The sequence below is a fragment of the Anomaloglossus baeobatrachus genome, chromosome 5, assembly GCF_048569485.1.
Source record: "Anomaloglossus baeobatrachus isolate aAnoBae1 chromosome 5, aAnoBae1.hap1, whole genome shotgun sequence".
NCBI classification, from domain to species: domain Eukaryota; kingdom Metazoa; phylum Chordata; class Amphibia; order Anura; family Aromobatidae; genus Anomaloglossus; species Anomaloglossus baeobatrachus.
In genome coordinates, this window is record NC_134357.1 from 542,686,478 (window position 1) to 542,701,073 (window position 14,596).

Sequence of the window (14,596 nt, forward strand, 5' to 3'; positions counted from 1 at the left end):
GTGATGCGCGAACCCAGACTGTAAAGCGGGCTTTACACGCTACGATATCGTTAATATTTTGTCGTCGGGGTTAAGTTGTTAGTGACGCACATCCGGCGTCATTAAAGATATCGCAGCGTGTGACACTGACCAGCGACCTTAAGCGACCTCAAAAATGGTGAAAATCGTTCACCATGGAGAGGTCGTCCCAAACTCAGAAATCGGTAAGGGTTGTTTATCAAGGTGGTTCATCGCTCATGCGGCAGCACACATCGCTATGTGTGACACCGCATGAGCGAGGAACGTCTCCTTATCTGCCGCCGGCCACAATGTGGAAGGAAGGAGGTCGGCGAGATGTTACGTCCTGCTCATCTCCGCCCCTCCGCTTTGATTGGCCGGCCGCTTAGTGACGTTGCGGTGACGTCGCTGTGATGCCGAACGTCCCTCCCCCTTGAAGGAGGGATTGTTCGGCAGTCACAGCGATGACGCCGACCAGGTAAGTATATGTGACGCTGCCGTAGCGATAATGTTCGCTACGGCAGCGATCACAAACAATCGCATGCGCGACGGGGGCGGGTACTTACACGCTCACTATCGCTACAAATTGCTAGCGATATGGCTACCGTGTAAAGCCCCCTTAAAAGTCAGGATCCATGCAGTTTCAAATTTATCCGAGTGACAGATCTGGGCCCGGAGTTTTCAAAGAATTCTGGCTTATGATCAAGATCTGGCACTTGGGTAATGCAAAAAAAAAAAGAAAAAAAATAATGAAGCAAGCGACGCTATACTTACCGAAGTTCTGGCGTGGCTGTAACTGCTCCTGCGCCGCTCATTCACTTTCTTGTTGCTCATTAGGCTCAAGCATATGCACTGCTTTCTCCGCCTATTGGCATCTGTGATTGGTTGCAGTCAGACGCGCCCCCATGCTGTGTGATAGCGTGTCTGACACTTCCAAATGCAGATCCTGCCTGTGGGTTCCTCCATATTATGATACCCATCACAGATAAAGCATACAGCTACAGGCTTCAGCCCCAAGCCCTGCGCTTATCTTGGCTGTGTATCAAATTAAGAGGAACCGCATGCAATTTTTTTAAAATTATTTAACTAAATAAATAAGTTAAACAAAAACAAGCAGTCGTCACCCCCCCACCCAGTTTTGATACTCAGCCATGATAAAGCTTCCCAGCACTTTGCCCAGCTCTTCCTGATTGCCCTAGTGTGGTGGCAATCAGAGTAAAGAGGGGTTATTAACAGCCCACAGCTGCCACTAAGCACTAGATTAGTAATGGGAGAGTCTATGAGATTCCCCCATTACTAATCTGTAAGTGAAAGTAAAACACAAACACCGTAAAAATCCTTTATTTGAAATAAAAGACAAAAAAATCCTTTCACTACTTTAACCCCCAAAACACTACTGCAGGTCCGATATAATCCACAAGAAGTCTCACGACAATTCAGATCTGCTACATCTGAAATTACAGCGCACGATCATGGAACATGTCCGCACACTGTAACTGCAGGCAGAGACTGAGCCGATATGAGTAGTGACATCCCTAAGGTAAGTTGCGAGTTGGAGGTTCTCACAGTCCTCCACCTGTGACCGCAGATAACCTGACCTTAGGGTACTTCCCTAAACTTAGTGACCCCGCTTCAGGTCAGGTTAGCCGCTGTTACAGGTGGAAGACCATAGGAACCTCTAGCTATGACCACAACTTACCTGAGTGACATCACCGCTGATCGTAGCTCAGTCTCTGCCTGCAGTTACAGACATGTTCCATGATCGCGCACTGTAATTTCAGAATTTTAGATGTAGCAGATCTGAATCATCATGGGACCTTGTGTGGGTTAGGGGTGTTTTGGGCGTTAATAAAGTGGTGAAATAGAATGTTGTTGTTTTGTCTTTTATTGCAATTAAAGGATTTTTTCAGTGTTTGTGTTTATTTCTTTTCACTTACAGATTAGTAATGCGGGCATCTCATAGGCGCCTCCCATTACTAATCTAGAGCTTGGTGGCAGCTGTGAGCTGCGATTAACCCCTTATTAAGCTGATTGCCACCGTACCAGGGCAATCAGGAAGAGCCAGGTAAAGCGCTCTGATTATTGCATCTAATGGATACAAGAATTCTGGGCGGCTGCAGGCTGCTAATTTTAGGCTGGGGGTTCCCAATAAGCATGGGCCTCCCCAGCCTGAGAATACCAGTTCCCAGATGTCGGGCTTTATCTTGGCTGGGAATCAAAATTGAAGGGGGACCGCACTCTGTTTTTTTTTTTTTAATTATTTAAATGATTAAACAAATAAAAAGCCACATGGGGTCCCTCTTATTTTGATACACAGCCAATTAAGCACACGGTTGTGAGTTACATCCTGTAGCTATGGCCTTTATCTAAGCTGGGTATCATAATATGGGGGGACATCACAACAATTTTTTTTAATATATTTATTTTTATACCAAGATAGACTCCCATAGCTGACTTCTTCCAATCACAGACACTACCACTTAGGATGATGTCGTGTCTTACTTCAACCCATCACAAGCACCTGTGGGCTGGAAAAGCAGTGCATATACAATGAAGATAATGAGTTGCCGCGGGAGCAGTTACAGCTGACTCAGAGCCTCGGTAAGTATAGTGTACCTTCCCCCTATCCCGCTATCCCTTCTACCACCATTTTAAATGGCTGAATTCTGGTCCTCATAGACTTATATGGGAACCGGCGTCTGACCAGCTACCCGGGATCAATCCAGGGCTGGAACCGGATTTTTTTTTTTATTATAATCCGGTTAGGTCCGCCGCTCACTAATAAATAGATGTAAAATGCTCAAACGTTTTTATTACATCACATCCACTTTGCTTAGAAATGTAACTGCAGCAGATACTCTGTACAAATCAGCAGATATCGTTCCCATACTACCATCCCGGTTTCCAAGTGCTGAGGTTGATCCGTTAGGTGTGGATGTCTGATCACAGGAAAATTAACCCCTTCTTAATTGGCCAAGGTTTTGTATATATATATATATATATATATATATATATATATATATATATATATATATATATATATATATATATATATATATATATATATATATATATATATATATATATATATATATATATATATATATATATATATATATATGTGTGTGTATAATATATATATATATATATATATATATATATATATATATATATATATATATATAACTTCTCTTGGGAATTATAACATCAGAAATATAAAAATACTACATAAGAGCCAGAAAACATAAGTATATATGAATACATTCTCAATTTAAAGATAACATATCCACCAAGGAAAATTGGGAAGTACCGTATTTTTCGGACTATAAGATGCAGCGGACCATAAGACACACCCTTTATTTAGAGAAGGAAAATAGGGAAATAAAATTTTAAACAAAAAATGTGGCCATGACACACAGTTATGGGGGGACGATCTGCAGCTGACACTGTTATGGGGGTTATGCCCCCAAATTCTCTACTAAGGTACCCCCTCCTGGTAATGATCCTCCTGCCTTATATATGTCCCCATGCTTGTATACATATGTCCCTCATCCTGGTATATATTCCCATCCTGCTATATACCGGCATCATGGTATAGCCCCCATCCTGCTACATAGTGCCATCCTGGTATATGCCCTTGTCCTGCTATATACTGCCATCCTGGTATGTGCTCCCATCCTGCTATATACCCTTTCCTGGTATATTGCCGCATCCTGCTATATACCCCCATCCTGGTGTATGGCCGCATCCTGCTATGTACCCCATCCTGGCATATGGCCGCATCCTGCTATATACCCCCATCCTGCAATATACCCCCCATCCTGCTATATACCCCCCATCCTGCTATATACCCCCCATCCTGCTATATACCCCCCATCCTGCTATATACCCCCCATCCTGCTATATACCCCCCATCCTGCTATATACCCCCCATCCTGCTATATACCCCCCATCCTGCTATATACCCCCCATCCTGCTATATACCCCCATCCTGCTATATACCCCCATCCTGCTATATACCCCCATCCTGCTATATACCCCCATCCTGCTATATACCCCCCCATCCTGCTATATACCCCCCCATCCTGCTATATACCCCCCCATCCTGCTATATACCCCCCCATCCTGCTATATACCCCCCCATCCTGCTATATACCCCCCATCCTGCTATATACCCCCCCATCCTGCTATATACCCCCCCATCCTGCTATATACCCCCCCATCCTGCTATATACCCCCATCCTGCTATATACCCCCATCCTGCTATACACCCCCATCCTGCTATATGGCCGCATCCTGTGGCACACAAAAAAATAAAAGTTCATACTCCCACCTTTCTTCGCTGCACGCAGCATCTCTCCTCCTCCTGTCAGTGCCAGCAGCAGCGCCGCTGAGTAGAGCCGGCCATGATCCCTGCAGCACTGCGATGTCCTCCTGTCTGTGCCGACCGCGGCTGTGTCTGGACACGTGAGCACAGCGATGATGTCATCGCTGTGCGCACCGCTATTCCCCACACACAGCCGCGGCCGGCACAGAGAGGAGGACATCGCAGTGCTGCAGGGATCGTGGCCAGTGAGTTATACTGATTCACTGCACCCCGCGCTGATGATGATGCACGTGGAGCAGTGAATACAGCCGCACATGATCACTCCAGGCTGTGGTTGCCAGGGGTGATCATGCGGGCCGGCTGTTTACTATGCGCGCACCCCCCGCCCACCTGTCAGTGCCGGCTTCAGTGCTGAGAGATGATGGGCGGGATGATGGGCGTGCATATTAAATAAGCGGGTCCACGTGGTCATGGCAGGCGCTGCTATAGCCTGCTCGTGCCCCTGATCAAACCCTCTTTCCCCGCAGCCATGCCCTACATTCAGACTATAAGACGCACCCCCCACTTTCCCCCAACATTTGGGGGAAAAAAGTGCGTCTTATAGTCCGAAAAATACGATATAACTTAAAAAATACAATGATATTATACACAAATGTTTCTCATGCACAATAAATATTCCTCTTTAAAATTCCATCCACATTATAAATTCATTAGGCATTAGATTATAAGTTTCCATCAGGAAATAATCAAAAGATGTACAGAAAAATGGAATTTTATCGATGCTCATTTAAATGGGAAAAACGCACAAAATTTGCACTGTGATTAAAATGTAGCAACACAAAAGAGGAGATAATCAGAACATTCCTATACCTATTCATGTAACATATCCAAGAAGGAGTATAAGGGATTAATTTTCCTGTGATCAGACATCCACACCTGACGGATCAACCTCAGCACTTGGAAACCGAGAGGTTTAAAAAGTTCATTGCCATTAGAACATTGCTTGACACAGGCTACTTCATGTAGCAGAAACGCGTTGCTATGTCATATTTTTCCTTTGGAGGGATCATTATGACCTGTCATATTTTATATTGAGACACCGAATGTCTATTAAAACTTGGAAATTTACTTGGCTGAATCTGGTTACTCTCCAGCGCTGGACATCTTGTTTTACTCCTTGTCTATTTGCCCAAGGCACGGCACCTGCCAGTCCGTGCAGCAGGAGAGTTTTTTTCTTCCCAGTAAACAGACAATAGAAGGTGAGCTGAAATCCATTATTTTGTACCATTCATACTACCATCCCCTCACACAGTATAATGTTCTCACAGTACCGCCATCCCCCCACACATAGCATAATGTTCCCAGAGTACCACTATCCCTCCACACAGTATAAGGTTCCCACAGTACCACTATCCCACCCCCACACACAGTATAATGTTCCCACAGTACCGCCATCCCCCCACACACAGTATAATGTTCCCACAGTACCGCCATCCCCCCACACATAGTATAATGTTCTCACAGTACCGCTATCCCCCCACACATAGTATAATGTTCCCACAGTACCACTATCCCACCCCAACACACAGTATAATGTTCCCACAGTACCGCCATCACCCCCACACATATTATAGTGTTTCCACAGTACCACTATCCCCCCACACACAGTATAATGTTCCCACAGTACCGCCATCCCCCACACACAGTGTAATGTTCCCTCAGTACCGCCATCCCCCCTCACACAGTATAATGTTCCCACAGTACCGCCATCCCCCCACACACAGTATAATGTTCCCACAGTACCGCCATCCCCCCACACATAGTATAATGTTCTCACAGTACCGCTATCCCCCCACACATAGTATAATGTTCCCACAGTACCACTATCCCACCCCAACACACAGTATAATGTTCCCACAGTACCGCCATCACCCCCACACATATTATAGTGTTTCCACAGTACCACTATCCCCCCACACACAGTATAATGTTCCCACAGTACCACCATCCCCCCACACACAGTATAATGTTACCACAGTACCGCCATCCCCCCACACACAGTATAATGTTCCCACAGTACCGCCATCCCCCCACACACAGTATAATGTTCCCACAGTACCGCCATCTCCCCACACACAGTATAATGTTCCCACAGCACCACCATCCTCCCACACAGTATAATGTTTCCACAGTACTACCATCCTCCCCCCCACACAGTACAATGTTCCCAGAGTACCACTAGCCCCCCACACAGTATAGTGCTTCCACAGTACTACCATCCCCCCACACATTAACCAATAGAGAAATAAGGCCATAATGATAAGAATATACACCGGGGTACCACTATCTAGTGGCCCCCGAGTGAGTATGTTCTTTAATGATTATATTAAAAAGAGGATAAGAAGAACAGAAACCAAAAATAATTTTATCAAACATTTTATTATGCAAAAAGTTATGGAAACTACAAAAATAGGATTAAAATACAAAAGATCAGGTGAGAAACAAAGCTAGCAAAACTTGCATGAAACCTGCGTACACGGACAGGAAAACAAGAATTGAGCCCCCTCTCCCAGCCTGCGTGACCACTAGATGAATGATAAGATTATCAAGTAATAAAGTGATGGTTATCAAAAAATAATGCCTGATGCCTTTCTATTATATAAAGGATGACATAAAAACTCCAATTGTGGGCAAGCATCCAAAATGAATGGAGTGAGTCTCAGAGATATGGTATCTTGCATATGGCTGTCTGCAGTCACGTGTTGAAATAAACCATGAACAATACAATTAACGCATATGTACCTCAGTTAGAGAATATATTAACATACATAATCAGTGACTACAAACTGTGTACATAACAGTAGCATGGCCTGGGGCCAATAGTCATGGTATCAAGCATGGCAACAGACAGCCAAAATGGTGCAACAAAATCTCTGATTACAGAGAATGCCCATATGGTGGAAATGGGAGTAAATGAGAAGATATATAGATATCCTTTCAGTAAGGGCTGCGCCACACATCCGTGAAAACCACGTCCGTGTAATACGGGCCGTTTTTCGGGTCCGTTTTCCGTTTTTTAGGTCCGTTTTTATGGTATGTGTGGCCTGCGTGTGTATCCCGTATGCTAGCCGTATGTGCGTGTGGAATGTCCGTGTGTGCGTGAGTGAAATAACTGACATGTGTTGTCCGTGTGAAATGTACGTGTGTGATGCAAAATGTCGTTACTACATGTCGGAAGACAGAGTAGCGGGATGAGAATGAACTCGGGTGAACTTCACCCAACTTCATTCTCATGCCGCGGCTCTGTCTTTGTGCCGTGTACTGATTAGCGGTCACCTGTGAAGGATTCACCGGTGACCACTAATCCCCCGAGTGACTGAAGTGTCCCCCCCTCTCTCATACTCACCGTTCCCCGATCATCGGCGCTGCACGGCGTTCACACTGTTCCGGCGGCTTTTTCTAATTTGAAAAAGCCGGCCGCCCATTAATCAATCTCGTATTCCCTGCTTTCCCCGCCCACCGGCGGCTGTGATTGGTTGCAGTGAGACACGCCCACCACGCTGAGTGACAGCTGTCTCACTGCACCCAATCACAGCAGCCGGTGGGCGTGTGTATACTGTGCAGTAAAATAAATAAATAAATAATTAAAAAAACCGGCGTGCGGTCCCCCCCCATTTTAATACCAGCCAGATAAAGCCATACGGCTGAAGGCTGGTATTCTCAGGATGGGGAGCTCCACGTTATGGGGAGCCCCCCACCCTAACGATATCAGTCAGCAGCCGCCCAGAATTGCCGCATACATTATATGCGACAGTTCTGGGGCTGTACCCGGCTCTTCCCGATTTACCCTGGTGCGTTGGCAAATCGGGGTAACAAGGAGTTATTGGCAGCCCATAGCTGCCAATAAGTCCTAGATTAATCATGTCAGGCGTCTATGAGACACCTTCCATGATTAATCTGTAAGTGACAGTAAAAAAACACACACACCTGAAAAAATCCTTTATTAGAAATAAAAAACACAAACAAATTCCCTCATTACCAATTTATTAACCCCGACAAACCCTCCATGTCCGGCGTAATCCACGGACCTCCAGCGTCGCGTCCAGCTCTGCTGCATGGAGGTGACAGGAGCAGCAGAAGACACCGCCGCTCCGGTCACCTCCACGCAGCTAATGAGATGAGTAGCGCGATCATGTGCTGTCAGTCAGGTAACTCGCGGCCACCGCTGGATCTAGCGGTGGCCGCGGGTAACCTCAGTGACAGCTCAGCTGATCGCGCTACTCATCTCATTAGCTGCGTGGAGGTGACCGGAGCGGCGGTGTCTTCTGCTGCTCCTGTCACCTCCATGCAGCAGAGCTGGACACGACGCTGGAGGTCCGTGGATTACGCCGGACATGGAGGGTTTGTCGGGGTTAATAAATTGGTAATGAGGGAATTTGTTTGTGTTTTTTATTTCTAATAAAGGATTTTTTCAGGTGTGTGTGTGTTTACTGTAATTTACAGATTAATCATGGAGGGTGTCTCATAGACGCCTGACATGATTAATCTAGGATTTAGTGGCAGCTATGGGCTGCCAATAACTCCTTATTACCCCGATTTGCCAACGCACCAGGGTAAATCGGGAAGAGCCGGGTACAGTCCCAGAACTGTCGCATATAATGTATGCGGCAATTCTGTGCGGCTGCTGACTGATATTGTTAGGCTGGGGGGCTCCCCATAATGTGGAGCTCCCCATCCTGAGAATACCAGCCTTCAGCCGTATGGCTTTATCTGGCTGGTATTAAAATGGGGGCGGACCGCACGCCGGTTTTTTTAATTATTTATTTATTTATTTTACTGCACAGTATAGACACGCCCACCGGCTGCTGTGATTGGGTGCAGTGAGACAGCTGTCACTCAGCGTGGTGGGCGTGTCTCACTGCAACCAATCACAGCCGCCGGTGGGCGGGTAAAGCAGGGAATACGAGATTGATTAATGGGCGGCCGGCTTTTTCAAAAGAGGAAAAGCCGCCGGAGTTTTTATAACAGCCGTGCAGCGCCGCGCCGGAGATCGGGGAATGGTAAGTATGAGAGAGGGGGGAACTGACCGCCAGACAGCTAGAGGGACAGACAGACATAGAGACCGACCGACGGACTGAGGGAGAGAACGAAACATAAAAAGAAAAAAGACTGACATCACATGAAAAAAGCACAAAACATACAGGGAACTAACAGAGATGCGTCCGTGTCACTCGGACGTGCGCACAGACCCATTGACTTTCATTGGGTCCGTGCTGCGTGTTGCGTGAATAAAACGGACATGCTGGTGTGAGACACGGCCCACAAAACGCATCACGGAGACGGACTCACGGACATAACCAAAAACGCAATTGTAACCGCAGAGATATAGTAACATTGGTGCACGTTTGGCCGTGTCTCCAGTATACACGGAAACGGACCAAACACGCACGTGTTTCACGGATGTGTGTTTCAAGCCTCAAGAGAAGAAGGGCAGGCTGCATAAGCAAAAAGAAAAATTCAGAGCAGTAGAACAAAATACTTGAAGGGAAGAGTGGTCACGGTGGATGGGAGGGGGAGATCCCCAACGATCGCTTCGCTAGGCGCTTTTTCCAGGGGCAGTATTTGATACAGATGAACCCGGCACATACCACCGACCTCCAGGATCAGTTTCCCAAGTCTGGAAATGTGGATCTGGGACAGTCAGCAGGTGCTATATATTTATGAATGGTTCTTTCTCTTTCTTTCTGACTCTTCATCAAGAATGGAGAATGTTCTTTTTGTCTCCTGCTAAATCTTTATTTCATAGTAAAAAAAAAAAAATGTTTACATTTTTTTTCACAAGACTTCATTAGTGCGATCATACAACATAAAAGCCTCTGATTGCTCCGGTGATACATTACACTACTGTAGTGCTGACGGTTAACCCTGCCTGTCAGAGTAAAACTAACGGCCCCATACACGAGATAAATGTCTGAACAATCATTTAAGTGACTGCTATCTCATCTGACTGTCCATACACATAACCATTCTAATTGGACAGGATTTCCTGTGGTTTCTGTGGGTCAGTGGTTGGCAGACTTCTCCAGCGGAGGATTATCCCCAGGGAGAAGAAGCGGATCAGCCTCTGAATTTTAGCATGCCAGATCCTTCTCTCTGACATCATCTGTCTTGAGGCCCTCACATACTGTATGTTATATAGTCCACCAATTCCCCTTAAAATGAGAGGTTTCAGCAAACTTTTGTGTGAGGAAGCCATAAAAGATAATAAATAGAATGTTGTAAAATAATAAAAATACCATCACTGTTTGTGTCCCCGCCTGTCTCTACAGCCAATAAGTTGCTGGAGCAGTGGCTGACATAGCCATTGATTGGCAGCATAGAGATGTCTTAAGGCCCCGTCACACGAACAACGAACAACCTGCGTCCTCAACAATGAACGATATATTGAAAATGAACGACGTGTTAACGATGGACGATTTGGTGAGTATTTTCCATCATTAACGGCCGCTCGTTGGTGTCACACACAACGACGTCGCTAACGATGCCGGATGTGCGTCACGGAATCCGTGACCCCGGCGATATATATTGTCAGATACGTCGTTGCGTGTAACGGGGCCTTTAGTCAGCAATTAAACTTATATTCCAGTCCGTACCAGACAAGAGAGAATACATCATCAACACGTTCTATCTCTTGATGTTTCCCCTTATTATATCCAGTAATTGTATTATAACTCAGGATTTTTTATGATGTTACATTGTCATCTCCCCATTCAGGTCCCTACAATATCAGAGCCTCTCGGTGGAATCTTCTATATAAGGGAATTTTCCTGATTGACCCATTAGGGATGGATAGGAACAAGATGGCGGAGAGGATATTACACCTCACCCTAGAGATCCTCTTCCGGCTTACTGGAGAGGTGAGAGATTCTGATGACGTCACATTACATCATTCTTATCTATGGGAATAACAGATGGACAGAACTGGAGAGGTGAGGACTCTGGAAATGTCTGTAGTGAGATTTATTACTGTGTCTCTCCATAACCAGGATTACACAGTAGTGAAGAGGACCTCTAGTGAGCGGTGTCAGGCCCCTGTATCTGAGGGACTGGGTAGACCCCTGAGCCCAATCATGGGGCCTGCACCTCACCCCCTGATACATGAGGACATCAATGCCCAGAAGATCCTAGAACTCACCTACAAGATGATTGAGCTGCTGACTGGAGAGGTGACACTGCTGGGAATGCTGGGACATTATACAGTAACGCTATGAAGGAATCGGGGGATGACGGTATCATTGTATGTGTCAGGTTCCTATAAGGTGTCAGGACGTCACCATCTATTTCTCCATGGAGGAGTGGGAGTATTTAGAAGGACACAAAGATCTGTACAAGGACGTTATGATGGAGGTTCCCCAGCCCCTCACATCACCAGGTAATAGACAGGACTAAATGCATATGGCCTATATTTATCTGTATGTAAGGAATGAATTCGGTCCCTGTATGTGTTTCTTCTAGTTCTATCCAGTAAGAGGACAACACCAGAGAGATGTCCCCGTCCTCTTCCCCCACAGGACTGTAAACAAGAAGATCCCAATCTTCCTCAGGATCATCAGGTAGATGGACAGAAGGTGTCATGAAATCTCCCTATGATGTGTAGACGGCTGTGAAGGTCTTGTGCTCAGTCCTGTTTTATCCTCCAGTATTATATGGTTTATACTTGTGTAATGAGAGCGGTGGAGATGGCAGGATTAGAGCTGATCATAGATGGGACTTCTCCATCTGTTTGTGACTTTTACAATATTTGTTTCAGGGTGAAGATCTGACCCATAATAATACTACTGAGACATATGTGATGGATGATGAGCGGAGTAAAGAGGAGATTCCTACATATGGCTACCCAGGTGAGTAGTGACCACTTCACACATTCTTCTCAGTCACCGGCTGTGGCTCTTTTATCGGTGGTGTAGTCTGGCCAAAGACCACAACATTCTCTTCCACATGGAATTGTTGACATTACTTTGCACTGAAAGTCCTTCTTTTATAGAGCTTACAATCTAGAGGATTCACCTACCCCCTGGGATTAGAATATTCTTACCCTTTGACCTGTAAATTAAAAAAAAAATCAAATGACCACTTATGTAGAATGTGCTGATGTACTGCCCTGAGAGGCGCCCGGCCGCTTCTCCGCTGCTCGGGCCGAGCCGCTCGAGGTCCGGGCTTGGGTTGTCGGTGGCACGAGCGCCTCCGGACCGGGGGCCACGTCGCTCTGTTAAAGGGGAGGCAATGGGGTGGTGGTAGTGGTGTGGGACGAGGCGCGCAGCCGGGTGGGCCGCGTTGTCATCCTACGGATCGTGACGCCACCCACGGGTCGTGGTGACGGGATGCACCACCTCTGCGGCTGGAGTGAAGGTGGGCTCGTCCGGGATCGGTGTTGCGGCCGCAGCCTAGATGTTAGCCCCTCCGTGGGTAGGGGCGGTGTGTCCCGGGGCCCGGCGGTGCGGTAGGAGACTGATGGGGACGGGGTTGTTGTCGGGGTGCAGGGTGCCGTGCTGCGGTGTAGTGTCGTGCCCGGATGGCACTGGTGTACTCACGATTAATTCACACTCAGAGTCACTGGTAAACCAAAGTTCGGGTATGGTTGGGTCCCACAGCCGGCTGCTTGTGTCCCCTGTGAGGTTGATGATGGCCCCTTTCCCTTGCAACTCTTGTTGTAGTTTTTCGGCTCCCCTGCCTGGACAGTGGTAGCCCACTCCCCAGCGTTGAGCTGCCGGAGGAGCCCTCGATTGCCCGCAGGTGCTGGCCCATTGGATGTTTGGCCCTTGGAGGTGGCTCTCACCCGGTATCGGTGGGCTTTTGCCTTCTTTCTTGACTTTGGGTGTGGATGAACCCGTGAGGTCCAGCCAGCAATCGGTCAATTTGCCTAAACTCAGTGGCTTCTAAGCTAGAATGGGGTCTGAGTACCCGGTTTCTGGTGCTCCGGTACATGGTTAACTCCCCGGTTCAGGGCCGGAGGGCTCCAACCCAGGCCCAGTCCCTACGGTTCCGCCGGTTGCTGTACCGGTACTCCTGTATACGGCCACCACCGTCTGCCTGCCTGACGTTTCAAGGGTCCCAGGCTCCTACCCAGGTCCCTGACAGCTCTACAACTCCACTCCTCTCACTGTCACTGTACAACTCCACTTTTTGTGTTTCCTGCCTCAGGACAGTAGTCTCCTCGGTGGGCGTGTCTTTCCGCCTGACTCCGCCCACCTGGTGTGCCCTACTGGCCCTGAGGGAGGCATCAGGTCTCCCTTTCGGGTGACAGGTGTGTCCTCACAGGGTATGGGTGTGTGTGTGTAATGTGGTAGGTGTTATTACCTGTGACCCCTGGGGTCCAGGGCGTCACACTGACAAGTTAGAAAAATATTATGATAGGCCTGTAAGAGAAAGCGGTGGGTTTTGATGCTGTTTCCTTCCTAGAATCCTGATATTTTATTTAATTAATCTACTTTCTCTCCTTTTGTGTTGTTGATGTATGGTCCCTACAAGACCAGGTCCAGTCTTTCTGGCCAAATTTTGCTTTTATGATCAACAACATTAAATGTGCAGTGAGATCCAAGTGTGAATTTTTCTACAGTAACAGATTTTCCTTTCATCCTGACTTTTCAATTTCTTTTAAAACTGAATGACTTTAAAGAGGATTGCGATAAACTACTCAGAAAATATTACACAGATTGTGTGATATATCTGTAAGCTGTGCATGGTTGATGACTCTAATATGCTTCACGTCTGCAGGAGATGCGTTGACTGGCTCTGGCTCTGGTTTTAGGGCATCACTCCACTTCTGAAACTCCATTATGTTTCGATCCTAAGTAATTTAAAAGTACTGCAAAATCACTCCTGAAATGAGGAGCACTAACATATTATGAATTTTCCTGGTCAGGACTCATAACAGCTCCAATGGTCCATCATAAATGAGTGCAACTCCAGGTTAGTATTGCAGTTTTCCTCCAAACATACGCTGCCCAGAGATTCCATTTCCAACGTCTCCTCCAGCGCCACCTGCAGAGTGTAAAAGGCCGCACCTGGTGACAGACGCAGGCGTCACAGGAGCGGATCCCAAAGGAGATGTGACACGCCATTTGCTGAATGTGATAGAATGGCAGAAAACCAAGGCAGAAGAAACTCCCATAAAGTGGCTCCTTTTTGAATTTACAACCCTTAGTGAATTCATCTATAGGAGTAGTGACCTTTTTGACTCCACAATGTGAAAGTTGCCAATATGCCGTTTTA

At 46.8% G+C, this 14,596-nt stretch overlaps 1 protein-coding gene across 1 annotated transcript in view; it reads left to right on the top strand.

Annotated features, from left to right (window-relative positions):
* Window positions 1-10,726: 10,726 nt before the first annotated feature.
* LOC142312216 (uncharacterized) overlaps window positions 10,727-14,596 on the top strand; it is a 240,110-nt gene continuing 236,240 nt past the window's right edge. The window contains 5 exon segments of the mRNA XM_075351123.1: window positions 10,727-10,804; window positions 11,099-11,241; window positions 11,371-11,550; window positions 11,633-11,756; window positions 11,840-11,937. Of these exon segments, the coding sequence (XP_075207238.1) occupies window positions 11,170-11,241; window positions 11,371-11,550; window positions 11,633-11,756; window positions 11,840-11,937 (474 nt within the window). The 5' untranslated portion in view covers window positions 10,727-10,804; window positions 11,099-11,169.